Genomic DNA, 14141 nt, shown 5'->3' with positions numbered 1-14141 from the left:
CTTCCCGCAGGTGTTCAACGAGATTTACCCGGTGTGGACTTACTCCTACCTGGCGCTGCTGTTCCCGGTGTTCCTGGCCACAGACTACCTGCGGTACAAGCCCGTGGTGCTGCTGCAGGGCCTGAGCCTCATCGTCACCTGGTTCATGCTGCTGTACGCCCAGGGGCTGCGGGCCGTCCAGTTCCTCGAGTTCTTCTATGGGATGGGGACGGCCACCGACATCGCCTATTACTCCTACATCTACAGCGTCGTCGATGTCAACCTGTATCAGAAGGTCACCAGCTACTGCCGGAGCGCCACCCTGGTGGGCTACACGGTGGGCTCGGTGTCCGGGCAGGTCCTTGTGTCGGTGGCAGGATGGTCCCTCTTCAGCTTGAACGTTATCTCCTTAACCAGCATATCCATTGCCTTTGGCACAGCATGGTTTCTGCCGATGCCACAAAAAAGCCTTTTCTTTCACCATGTCTCAAGTCAACAGCTCAGCTGTGAAATGAAGGTGATGGACTGTAAAAATGGAGCAGCTGTCCAAGATCATCCTGATGTGCAGAGCGCACCTGGCTGGGAGGATGAGACAAAAGTTCCCTTAAATGGGGAGGGTCATTCAGCAGAGAAACAGGTGAGTTGTGCCCTGGGTTTTCATGAGGAGAAGATGCCATACTGATGTGGTTGTCACACATGCATATATGCATATATGTACGTAGCAGTAGAGATGTAATATCTAACATCAAAAAAGTATCCGTTTGCTTAGCCCACTTCCTTATTTATGGCACAGGGAAAATTATTACTGGCATTCATTTGCTGTTTGATCATGGTAGGCTGATCCTTAGTTTTCTGAAATTTGCTCTCCGTGTCTTCCAATGCTATAATTAAAATGCTCTGGGCATCAAATTGCCACTCAATGGTACAAAGCAAGGGATGTCTCTGGGGCACTAAAAATTCAGTATATATACAAATTCTGTGTGTGCTTCTGAATGCATCAGTGACTTGCAGAAAAGAGACAATTCTTCCTGCACTCTCATTTTGACATTTGTTTCTTCGACTGTTGTGGAAGTTGTGCAGTAATAAGCTGTGTAGTAATTGGGTTTTATCATATGATCCTGGAAGGAAACTGGTCTAGGAAGGGAACTGCAGTAGTTCTTGAGAGCACTTGGAGACAGACATTGATGATTTATAGATGGTCAGAATACAGATAAATTACAGGAAACACCTTTGCATAATAGCAGCTTAATGCAGCCCATGAGAGCTCTGAGGTAGTGCCCTGACTTGTGGCTTTTGTAGGCTGCCTAACCTCTATCAAAGTCACTTGTATGGAAACAAGTGTGCAGACGCCCTTGTTGGGTGGTGGGATTTGTTGAGTCCCACAAGGTGATAAGTGAGCAGCCTCCAGTTTGGAGGCCCAATGTGTGTGTGTAGTTGCCTGCTGGGCAGGTCACTGCCCCACTGCTCCAGGGAAACACCTGTAGGGGGATTCTCAACAGGGGGATTTGAGGGCCTGGGGAAAGGTCAGCCTTGCTCCTTGGACTCCTTTGCAGTTCTGAGAACAAGCCAGAAGGTAAGCACGGCTGTTGGATTAGTCAGCAGTGGGTATTTCACTTAGCAAGTAAGCTACAGTTAGCTGGTTTGGGGGAGGCAGCATCCAGGGCTGCTTTCAGCTTCTCCAGCTACAGCTGAGAATTAAAAGTATTAACATTCCAGGGATTTAATCCTGCCCCATCCACCATGATCTTGTGTGAGCAAAAGTGTTTTTAACTGTGTTATGTTTGTGTGCTGAAGGACATTTGTTAAGACAAGCTCTGTGCCAGTAATGACTAACATATAACTTATCCATCCCTTTTGTTTATCCTTCTCCCACCCTGTAAGAGTACATGTGGTTCCAAAGTAATGGTGAATAGTTTAAAGAAGGAGCAAGTACACCTGCATAACTCCCTGGAGTTCAGTTATACTTGGTTCTAAAAGTTGAGAAGCACTGGTGTGTGACGATAGTCTTCCTTCCTGAAGTAACAACAACCATATCTCACAAACATGAATGGCTGTAGGAATAATTATACTGAAGAAGCACTGCCAGGTGGTAGGAGGGCAGATGGGCCTTTCTGCTTTATCAGGCACATGCTTGGGCTGAACATGCCAAATCAGTTTTTGCAGTGTATGTGACAGTTCCCTTCCCTTGTTTTCCTGTGCCTAAACTTGAGCTTCGTGTGAAATCTTCTCTGTGGGCATTATGTGCTAAGGTCACATTGTCACAAGCTGACCTCTTCCCAAGTTGTTCTCTTGGGCTTTGGAGGAATAGTCTCTTTATGCAAAGCAAGAGTTACACCATTGGCAAAGCACCAGTGGAACTTCATATGTTTAATGAAGATGCTTAGAAATTAGTGACACTTTAAGGGGTGGAAGAAAGCAAGTTCAGGACAGGGTTCAGGCTGTGGTCTTTGGGAGTGTTAGCAGAAACACTGTAAAATGAGTTTTATTGCTCATGGAAAATAGTCTTTCCCAGGCACGCTGCACAGTTCCCCCAGGCAAAGGGCATACCGCCAAGAGCCCAAAGTTGCTGCTGCTGTCTGGAAACCATGCTGAAACTGGACCTGTGACAGCACAATGCGCAATAGCTCAGTCCTGTGACACTGCTGTGTGTTTCCCTGCAGGGAATCCAGGTTCACAGGGGCCAGAGATGCTGGGTGGGCCTTGGGGCTCTGCCCAGTCTCACATAAGTAGTCTAACTGCTCCTCTGACTCACCCGAGAAGGGTCTTGCTTGTTTGCACACACTCTGTACATGTGTGCATGCAGCAAATGTTATCAGGAACTCTTGTCTACAAAGTAAAGACATGCTCTTTTCCTCTGCTGCTGTTGACATAAATTGGTAAAGAACAGGACTGTAACAGTGTGCATGTAAAAAGCGATTTTGATTGTTGTCTTCCCCTGTTGCTAGAATTGATCTATTTTCAATTATATTTCTTAAGGGTCTGCCCCGTAGTGTGCTCTTTCTGGAGTGGAAAGATTCATTTTTTACCTCATGCCATTTGTCAGGGCACTTAATTTCATGCCATTTGTCAGGACACTTGTGTGTACAGGAGCTGCCATTTGTGACAGCAGTGTCTGGTAGAAGTAGCTTCTATTTCTGTTCAGATCCCCAGATGATATCTCTCACCTTCTTGAAGCCTTGGTGAGCTTTAACAGGGGTAGAGTGTGTTGTACTGAATATTAATAAACTTGAAATGTTAGTACTAATGAAAATCTACTTTTTTTGTGGAGAGATATACTCCTCTTTCATGTTCTTTGTGCTACAAAATTTGGATCACGACTTAAAAGTGGCAGTGATGGTTTTTGCCTTTATGATTTAAATGGCTGACTTCTGATCCTGTCTTGTCCAAGTGGATATCGTGTCTTGTTCTTCTCTGTCTCTTCTCTGGTACCTTTCTGTTGCTCATATAACATCAGCAGTTCCTGCTCCCTGATTGGAGAGCCAGAGATGGAGGGATGCTTGGGACTGAACCCTTCCTCTGCACTTAAGGGGATGGCCCTGGTTAGTGCAGAGACCAGTTCCTGAGACTGTGGGATGGGGAAGCTTTTTATTCATTACTCTGTGGAGGTTTGTGTCCAAGAGTGGTATTGTCACTCATCAGTGATCAGACCACCTGAAACGGGCAGTTTTGTGGGCCAGTGTGAAGTATTTATAAACAAAAACTTTACATTTCTGTCCCCTTCCTTCTCCAATCTATGCAGGAGCAGAAAGTAGACATCGTAAAGGTGCTCAAGGATCTCTGGCGGGACTTCCTGCAGTGCTACTCCTCCCGGACCATGCTCTGCTGGTCCGTGTGGTGGGCACTGTCCACCTGCGGATACTTCCAGGTCATCAACTACGCTCAGGGGCTGTGGGAGATGGTGCTGCCTTCTCATAGCACAGAGATCTACAACGGTGCCGTGGAGGCAGCCTCGACGCTCCTAGGTAAGCTTCCCTGACAGACACAGGTAGGGTGCTCAGTGTTGAGTTAGTCGCTGCACACAGCTCTGATTCCTGTAATCCAGGACATAGGTGTTTAAAGGAGCCTCCCAAGTCAGTCTTCATTCTAAAGTATTTGGCAGAAGGCTTCAGGCCTGTGGCTGGCTGTGTGTTCTTGGCTGTCACTATGGCAGTGGAGTTATGCTTGGTTTAACGACTCAGAGTCAGACTAAAGGTCCTGTGCTTTTGGTTTTCCTTCGGCAGTGTAGGGAACATATGAAGGTTTCCTGTACACATACAGCATGCAGTGAGCCATGTTTAGTCATTTCAGCACTGTTAAGAGGAGAAGCTATTAAGATGAAAGAAGTTGGTTGACTTGAAAGGGACAGGTAGGTCAGTCAACACAAACATTTGTTTATTAAGTTGTTCAATACTGTTTCATTACAAGAACTAGGACAATAATTTTTTCATATAGCTATCCTACCCTTAGAGAGGCTTTCTAGATATTGCTGCAGCATGTTGCCTTTCTTTGATGGACTCATTGTTCCATCATCTGCTGTGGACATCCCATACTTGGGAGCAAAAGAAACCAAGGTATACAAATAAATTATTAGTACTTTCTTGGGCGTACTCACCCACCTCTTGAAGTTTGGTAGGATGTTGTAGCTGGTATATAGTTCTAAAAGCTGGTCTACAACCTATTGTTAGTTGGCTTTGAAACTGTTAGCAAGTTGATTTTGAAGACTTTGGCTATTCAGTAGTCCTTAGTGTGCTAAACCTGCACTTAAATAGCACACAGTCATACACTGTTCCTCCTCCCTAGCATGATGCTATGGCTCTGCTTTCTTGTTTGGATTGGCTTCCTCTACCATCCTGCCTTGTTCCCAGGAAGGAAAAGAATCGGTATCAAGGGAAGGAAGACCCATAATGTGGTCAAATGTCAGCAGATTTAAAAAAATGGAAAAAAAAAAAAAAAGAAAGGAGGGGTATTTTTCAAACCTTACCACAATCATCTTTGCTATAAAGGTCCTTTTTTAAAAGGCCTATGAACAATGGACCTGTTAGAAAAAAAGGTGGATGGCACTAAACTCTTGTAAAACTGGAGTTTTTAGTTTCCCATTTTGATTTTTTTTTCTCTACTATCTTTTTTCTAAATGGTTGAATCATTTTGGGTGACATTTTTCTGAAAGCAAATTAGCCTCTGGCCCTGAACTGCTCTAAAGACAGAACCAGAAGATCCTTTCAGTTGACACAGATTAATTGCTTGAAAGAAGTAAAGTTTAGTGAAGTAATAGTCACAACTAAAAGCTTGAAGTGTATATCAGGACTGGAAGGGACCTGTTAAGAATGAGCATGCAGTGACCTGACTCCCCAGGCACTAGAGCAAGTGCTCTAGCTTCTGATTCCCAGTTAAAATTTATTAATGAGCAGTTTATTTATCTCTGATGTCATGCCATGGTTGTATTTTAGCACAAAATCTTTACTCTGAGCCAAAGAAATCAAGTTTTTCTAGTGTTCTTGGGTAAGGTTAAGCTTTTTGTTCTCTTCATCATCTCATTAGGTCCTCTTTGCACCAAACCTTGAGTTTGAGTTGCATTGTCTTTGAAGGTGGGTGACCGAAGCTGCAGTCGGCTTTATTCAGTGAAGCCTCAGACTTACAGAAGAACATACTGTTTACTCCTCTCCCTTTAGTAGATGTACCTCTCCTGGTGCATCTCAGATCTGATTTTTCATCGTTTTCATCACTTTCATCGCTCTTAGTCATTCTGTGCTCAGTTATGAGCAGTGTTTGGCAACCTTTGTGTCAGATGGTGTTGCCATCCTTGCCTGTGTGGCCCTGCAGAAGGGTTTAAGTTGAGCACGGTGACTCATGTCCCTGTCGGCTTCCTGTCCTGGGCAAGAGAAATAGTGTTCCTTCTAGGGAGGTCAGCTGACTGTTAAGCTGCATTCGTGCACTTTCTTGGGAATGTGTCAGTCCTTTATCAGGTTGGCTTGTGAAACAACTGGATCAGCTGCAGGTGTCTCATGGCAGGACACAGATTGAATATCTTAATTAGGTGTCAGGCTGATACAACCCTTACACATAGGGAGAGCACAACTTCAGGAGTTGCCATGAGATCCCAGAGAGTCACGTCTGTTCCCAAATTTCAGAATTGCTAAGACAAGTATGAAGAAGGCCCTAAGACTTTACCTTCTTTTTGCATCTCAGGGTTTTGCTACAGGGGAGCCAGACTTTCAAATGTCAGTCACATAGTGTCACAACAAGCACTGGGAAGAAGAGTTCAGTGGGGGTAGTAAATTCCTTTCCCTTGGCATAGCTCCCTTCTTCTGTAGTCTGCAAGATTGATGTGAGGCCTGACAGGATCACAGGCTTGTGCACACTGATGGAACACAAGGAGTCTTGGTGTGCTTGAAGGTTTTCTAAGATAATAGGGCATCTAAGGGCTACAGAGAGCTTAGATGCTGCACTGTAGCACTTCTGTACTTATAATGCTGAATACAATCCTGTTTTTCACAGATCCCCAGTAAACCTCCCTTTGTCAGTAGGCTGTTTGTCTTAGTTTGCTCTGTACAGCGGTGCTGTTATGCTGTTGGTTGCTATTTGGCTTGTTTGCAGAACAAGGCCTACCCCAAATGGGAATTTTCTATTAATGTAATATGTATTTAGGCTTCTCAGTAGCTACAGCAGTGGTTCTGCATGAACACCTTGTCTGCTCATTGATTTGCATGAAATATCACATATTTTCCATCTTGTGATCTGTCTTCTCTCCCCATCTCCCCTTTATAAAATCCAGTCAGAGTTACAAACCTGTTCTGATTTCAAAGGATTGTTCTTGCACAATCAGTAGCGCATGATTGTACCTTGTGATTAGGCTGCATCCCAGGAGATGTGGATTTGGACTCCTCTTCTTACTTACTCTTACAGCTCAAAGTGCTGATGACAGTAAATGTAGGTTTTTGTGCCTCCTGGGAGAGAGCTCTAACAGCTGTGCATCAAAGTAGGTAATGTCTTCCTACCCCCCTAAAGCAGCACAAAATAATTAGCTGAATGCTTTTGAGAACCAAGGTTTGCATTTCTCAACAGAAATTACTCAAGTGACAGCACTGCCACAGTCAAGTGCAGAGAACTAAGCAGCAGTGGCCTGAGTCCTGGGGCTGTGGAGAGGAGACTTCACTGACCTATGTATTTTTTTTTGTTTTTCTGTGAAAGCGAGTGGGAGTTTACAGGGTTCCAGGCAAGGAACCTGGAAGGAAGGAACCTGGCAAGGTCAGGAAGGACAACCTCTAAGGTGGTCACATTCATGTCCTCCACTTCAGTCATGTTTGGTGTCAGGGGCTGTACAGCTCCTAATACACGGTCTCCAAATTGCCCCAACTGCAATTACTAACGGTTATGCTTTCATTCCTCTCACAGGAGCTGTTGCAGTCGTTGTTGTGGGTCACATAAAAACATCCTGGGCAATGTGGGGTGAAGTGGCACTTGCCCTGTTCTCCTTTCTCATTGCTGCTGCTGTATATGTCATGGACACTGTTCATAACATCTGGGTGTGCTATGGATCCTATGTTGTCTTCAGAATTATCTACATGATGCTAATCACGATAGCAACGTGAGTATCTTTTTAATATAAACTGCTCTCAATGTTACAACTGTTGTGAAAGCGGGGTATTTTCTGTGTAACAAGAGTCTGTTGCAAGGGTTTGTGTTGTGATTCTGGTTGGAAACTGAGGCCTGGAGATATATTTAGCTGGCAGCATGCCCAAGCTTAAAAGTCTTATGACACTAAACTGACTACTTTTAAATATTATATAGTGCTGTTTGCCAGGGGGATGTTTTTTACAGACATGGCTGGAGTGAAGTGTTAACAGATGAGGAGAGGATGATGCTTTGTCTGTGTTAAAGCATCAACTCTCCCTAACCTGTAAGGAGGAAAACTTCTTCGGTGTTATTTGTCACTTTGGGGAGGAAAACTGTTGTTGAACCACACGTGCATAATCACTATGAGACAGCTCAATATGAGGAGTGATGCTGAAACTGGTAACTGCAAAGGGAATTCTGGTTAAGGGGGATCATTGCCAGATGTTATGGACCACACTGCAATGGATTGACACTTGGAGACTGCCAACATCTCTCTGAGATCAGAGTGTGTTTTGTCTTCTCTGCATGATGAGACCCTTTACATCAAACTGGAGGGCTACTTCAGTAACAGAAGCCCAGAGAGCTTCCAAAGTGCTGTTTTAAGGTTTTTTTGGTTTTGTTTTTTTTAATAGATTTGCATTTATCTAAGGTTCTCTTTTAGTTTCTAGTCCATCATGAACCTGTTTAGAAAAGTACACTATCAGTGCAAGGTAATTTAGCTGTGAAAAACAATGGACTGGTCGATGTAACTCCTAAGGCTGCATAGTCGTCATGTCCAGAAACGTTCCTCCCATTTGTGCAGTCCCGTGTTTTTTCCCTGTCCTTATGTTTCTGGTCATCCCTTTCTTTCCAGGTTCCAGATCGCTACAAATCTCAGCGTGGAGCGGTATGCACTGGTGTTTGGGGTCAATACTTTCATTGCCTTAGCACTTCAGACTGTGCTCACTTTGATTGTTGTGGATGCCAGTGGGCTTGGGTTGGACATCTTCACTCAGGTATGATAGATGCTCTTACCTCCATTGATGGGAGGCAGGGAGGGAGGGAGGGAGCAAGGTAAACCAAACTGTAAAGCTTCTCAGCTGCCTGTTTCTGGATCAAGGGTATATAGAGAAATAATCACTGATTTCTGATATTTTAGAGGAGGAAGGGAGCTTATTTATTAACCTTCTTATAAATTTGGTAACCACTTGATTTAACCACTTCTTTTTATTTTCTTTTCCTCTTCTCTGCAGTTCATGATTTACGCCTCTTACTTTGCGGTCATCTCACTGGTGTTCTTGGTCAGTGGCATATGCAGTATTGTGAGAGCTTACAGAAGACAAGAGCAGATGCAAAGCAGATCTCCTGAAAGCCAGTAGCGCACCAAGCGAAGACTCTTGGTGACTACATATGAAGATATAGATCTATTTTTAATCTCTGCCTTTTCTTCCCAAAGCAGTCACCTTAACGGTATTTGATCCATATTTATACTATATTAGTAGCACATTTTAGAAGGCAAATGTATTAGCTCTTACATAAGTAAGAACAAATATCTTCTTTCTAAAATGCCTTTCGTTCTTCTGTTGCATATATGGATGTGCAGCAAAGAACAGTAAAGCTTTCTCAAAGAATGAGAACCCTGGGAGGTTTTAGTCTAAGGCTGTCCGTCTGCAGGCAGCTTTGTGATTGTCTAGTCAACTGCTGCTCTCTCTGTCACTGAGGTGCTGCTGCAGGGCAGAAGTGAGGGCGCACTAATAGACCTCTCTGTGGAGAGCCCCAGGCCTGGGACAGGAGGTGGCCTTAGGGCTGTGCTCTGCAGTGTGGCTCTCACTGGGGCTACCCTGTGATGCTGGATGCTCCGTTTTGAGGACTGGTACACTAATGTTTCTGCATACGCACATGCTTCCTTGAGGAGCTTGTACTGTTTGTTTCTCCTGCTCCTGTCTTCTGTCACCACTGCTGCCAGCCCATGGCTGATCATGGTGCTTCCCCAAAAACATAACTGTGTCCTGGGGCAATTTGTGACACTGCTGGACTGGTTATCAGCAAAACTACTTGTGCCAGTACCCAAAGGATTGTAAAGCTGGAGGGGAAGTTAAGAGGGAGTTTAAATAGACAAGATGCTAATCCAAGGGACCCTTAGAAAACTTTGCATTTGTCCTTTAGGGCTGCAGGTTTCTGTGATTACAGGAGTCACTGCTTCACAACCCTGGGGGCTGAACTGTTTCAGTGGGATGGTGGATGTTAGCACTAAGAAGTAAGGTGACTTGCAGGATTTTAAGCTATTCTTTGTGGCCTTAGAGAACTGTGACTCTGGTGACTAAATAGACACCTTCAGTTATGGTAGTTAGCACACTGACTGTCTGAGGCTTTGAAAAATGATGACTTACAGTCTATCAGTTTTTTCCCCCTTATTATAAAATGCCTTTATCCTTCTGATGGGTCTCTGTCCACTAATGCTACCTCTTCTTTCCACGTGAGCAGAACAATGAATGTTTGGAGTGGGCAGTCCTTTTGTTTTGTCCAGTTTAAGCAATTTGGGACTTGCATCATGTCTCTTTTTAAAGAATAATTTATTTTTTCTAAATTGCTTCAGTACTGGGAAGGAGTTGCACAGAGTTGTCCTGGGCTTGGGCACCTGGATACTCAGGTGCCATGATCAGCACAGCAACAGATATCTGCAGTATACTGTGGAAATGGCCTGTGGACTGTCCCTGTTGCTGTGAAGATTGTGGTGATTTTAAGTGTACAGGAGAGCTGGCAAGGGAGAAGGTGCAACATGTTGTGCTTCCCTCCATGCCTTCTCTTTGTGTGTTGGTTAGAGGTTCTTCCTTCTTTCAGCTAAAGAAGCAGCTTTGGTTCATCACTTGCTTTTAGTGTCATGGAAACTTCACAGCATTGGGGTTGGGAAGGTGTTTTCCCTCTTACTGGGACATTTCTCATCATTTTCTGTGAACCTGAGCCTTTATCACACAAGGTGAATGATTAATGTGTTTGGGATCTGGGGCCTGGGGACCCCTTCCAGGCTGGCTTCTCAGGGGAACCCATTCCCCAAAGCTTCTCTGTGTTTGCAGGCTGCCTCCTAAAACAGTCCCCTAAAGAGGGCTCAGCTGCACTGGCATTTAGAGACATAAACTTCAGCCTTATCCTTAAATGGAAACTTGAAGCCACCCATGTATATATTCCTTTCTCTGCTGTTTTTTGTTTTAAAAAAAAAAATCTGAAGCCATGAAATGCTAGCTGATGAGCTGTCCTGGTGCAGGGGTAGTCTGTCCTTTGAGTTCCTTGGTCTGATGGCAGTTGCAGCAAGGCCAGAGGAGTAGGTGTATGGCACTCTTGTCAAGTGACCCAAAGGAGCAGCTCAATTTTAATCATGTTTTTCATACAGAGAACAAATATTTGATGGGGAACAGCCCAGTTATTTTAAAAGCAAGTCAAAAATTAACTAACAAATTACAGCAATAGCAATGATTTGTCTACCAAAGTAATGAGACTGTGGCAATTGCAATAGAGAGGCATACTACACTGTGTACATCTTCAGGTCTGCTAATGTGTGGGAGCCATACCTGGATGTTGTTCAGGTTCCTAGCTATGCTGTTGCTGTGGTGATGAGGTGACTATAGAGCCTGACTGGAGCTGTATGCAGAGTTAATGATGCCTATGAAATTCTGTAACCATGTTGACATTGTTGGTTTCTAATTGAATAGATATTTTTGTTAAATAAAACTACTCTGAAATATCCTGCGTGGCCAGTGTTTGTTTTCTATCTTGATACCTTGCTAATCCAGAGCACTGCTGCTTCAGGTTTTTCTGAGCATCTTTTTAACAAAGAGGAAAACTATATAGGACAAAACATGCAAAAAGAAGCTAGTCTTCAAGAAGCTGGTGATAGCTGGCTGGCTTCTGTAGGTTTGCAGAACTCTATGCAAGTGTCTTGTATTAAAGATTCTGCTGAACTCTAGTTCCAGTGCAGACTGGTCCAGTGAGGGAAGTCCTCACTCACTGATGTAGGGTAACCCTGGTCAGGATACATCAGTCTCACTGAGGGTGACAGCAGGGGAGAGCAGGTGTAGGTTTGCCATGCAGGAGGACCTTTCTATTTACATTGACCTAATTACAAAATTGAGGCCTTAAGGAAGAAATGCTGTAAGTTCTGCATCCTGGCATACCCGCACTTGTCTGCCTTGGAAAGCTGTCCCTGCATTGTGCTCCTAAATGTCTTGCACCTTATAGTACAGGGTGGGCTGGAGGGCAAAGTGATCTCTAAGTACCTGCTGCCAGTTTGATGTAGGTTGGTGTGGGTAGTAGTCCAGTAGCCCTCTGCACAACCCGAAAGGCAAGAGAAGAGGGGTGTTCTGGGGAGGAAAGGGGGAGGGGAGACTTTTTTACAATTGTTTCCTTCAGAGCTTTATTGCGAGGCAGGAAGGATAGGACTGTCAGCATGTCAAGTTTGCTCTGACTTTCATTCATCTGCCATCCCTGGGTGAATGCAGGAGTAAGCTGTGCAGGGATGAGTTTGACAGTGTGAGGGATTAAAATCTCTGCTTGTATATGTCAGGAAGGCAGCTAGTAGCTCATACAGGCATATAGCATTACCCTCTCAGGTGGATTCAAATGTTTCACATGCGGTGCTGGTGCAAGGTGCTGTGACAAGAACCCTGAGGCTGCTCCTGACTTCAAGAGAAGCAAGTCCACATCAACTGTGGCAATCCTCCTTGCTCCTCCCATCGCATCCTGCCACATCGTGTACAGCTGAGAGAGCTGGAAAGGGACACACAGCTGCTGTGAAGGAGCTGAATTTCTGCATTGGAGATACAGCATGCAGTGCAGTTTGATGGAGATGAGATAAATACTACACACGTCTCTGCCTGGGAAGCTGTGGCTGTTTCTTTGTTCCAGTTGATGCTCTGGGCTGCTGGAGGTGAGTGTTACTGCTGAATCTGCGTGTCCTGCATCAGATCTTACCTGCTGGTAAGATCAAGACAGCATAGTTCTTGGACTAAAGCTAAAGAGGGGGTTTAGTTCCTGGGATCACTATTACATTGAGACGTGCTGGGCTTGTTCTGTCCAAAAAGCAAGGAATAGTAAGAGCTGCCAAAGGCTGCTGTTTCGGGAGCAGCACCCACTGCTGTCCCTCTGGGCTAGCACTGGCTGTGAGAGCCCACCAGGGCATGGCAGGGCTACACTCACCCCTGCTGTGGCTGTGTGCATGTGTGACACAGCTGGCTGCTCTGGCGGTGCTCTCAGGGAAAGGGAAGGGCTCCATGTGGAAGGGGTTGCATTTTTTTCTGTGTCGGTGTGATCGCAGCCAAGTACTGGGAAAGAAAGAGGGACTTTGGCTATGGAACTGGGAGCTCTGGACCCTGTTCCCAGTGGCTTCTAGTAGTGTCAACTGTTTCCTACATAACATACAAAGGTGGTAAGGTGCTTGTTCACCATTACTCTGGAGGTGTTATGCAGCCTTTCTCTGTGAAATGTACTCTCTCTGCATGAAACAGTGTTCCCTGAACAGTGTCTGATACATTTAGTGACATGGAAAAGAGCAGTCAACATGTCGGGGCTGGTCCTTGGAGCCCTGCACTGCTTAGCTGCTGTTTTCATAGCATTTTTCGTAACCATTCTCTGTAGCTTCCTCACAGATGGGAACATCTGAAAACCTACATTTAATGACATGTGGGTTAATGAATGCATGCATGAATTTAGGTTGACCTCATATCATTAAGTTATCATTACCGAGCATCACAGCTTGATATTCAGACAATGGAGTCTAATCCTTGTCTTAATCATGCTGATTTGTTATTAGTCAAATAAAGCATCTCTTGTGAATGAAATCGTTAGCACTGGCTTTTAAGCTGAAGGATAGTCTTATGAAAAAAGCAGAGTGGAAAGCTTTGGTATTGTGCCAAGTTCTCTGAATTTTAGTGTGCTATAAATTTGTCAATGACACCTATTTATAAAATGTGGAAAATCAGAAACTCAGCGCATTGTCTGCAAGGGTGGGATAACTGCATGCCCTAGGTGAGGTCAGTGGTTGAAGTTATTCTGGGTACAGCAAGAACTATTGCCAAGCAAGAACCATATCCGAGTGTTATCTCCAGTAAATATTAGGGAGTCCTTCCAGCCCACTGGAAACAAAACCTGTTTTTCTTTCTCGCTATATGGTGTAGGATAAGCAGAAATCCTGAGGTAGTGGAGTCCAGCCTCCTCCCATGGCATGTGGCCTGTGATGACAGATGTCTTCAGAGATCTCCTGAACCCCACCTTGAAGGGGTTTAGCTTTTCTATCCCATGTGACAGAGTGAAAGGGTAACTCTACTCAAGTTACTCTGAGAGTTATCAAAGCCCTGGCTTCGTGGCTGTTTTCTGCATGTATTTTCTTCCATTAACATTAACCCTTTAGTACAGCAGGGATGCTGCCCTCTGAGGTCTGTGGCCTTGTAGACTGTCATCCTTCACTTTGCTGTGCCAGTGTACTCATTTCCAACTGGGGGCCATGGCTGTGTGGAGGACAGTGTGGTTGGCACCATGTCAGTACTGCCAATGACGACAACTCCCTCCCTCCACCTCCCGGGGGGGTCATGCTGCCGTAG

At 44.8% G+C, this 14141-nt stretch overlaps 1 protein-coding gene across 1 annotated transcript in view; it reads left to right on the top strand.

The window, feature by feature from the left end:
- Window positions 1–11290, top strand: part of SLC19A2 (solute carrier family 19 member 2) — an 11945-nt gene extending 655 nt beyond the window's left edge. The window contains exons 2-6 of the mRNA XM_027653353.1: window positions 11–616; window positions 3719–3941; window positions 7351–7543; window positions 8426–8567; window positions 8805–11290. Coding sequence (XP_027509154.1) covers window positions 11–616; window positions 3719–3941; window positions 7351–7543; window positions 8426–8567; window positions 8805–8930 — 1290 coding nt within the window. The 3' untranslated portion in view covers window positions 8931–11290. The remainder of the gene's footprint in view (window positions 1–10; window positions 617–3718; window positions 3942–7350; window positions 7544–8425; window positions 8568–8804) is intronic.
- The last annotated feature ends 2851 nt before the right edge of the window (window positions 11291–14141 follow it).

Source organism: Corapipo altera, unplaced genomic scaffold, assembly GCF_003945725.1.
Source record: "Corapipo altera isolate COAL_440 unplaced genomic scaffold, ASM394572v1 61, whole genome shotgun sequence".
Lineage (NCBI taxonomy): Eukaryota > Metazoa > Chordata > Aves > Passeriformes > Pipridae > Corapipo > Corapipo altera.
Note: the sequence above shows the minus strand (reverse complement) of the source record. Positions and strands in the feature narration are given on the sequence as shown.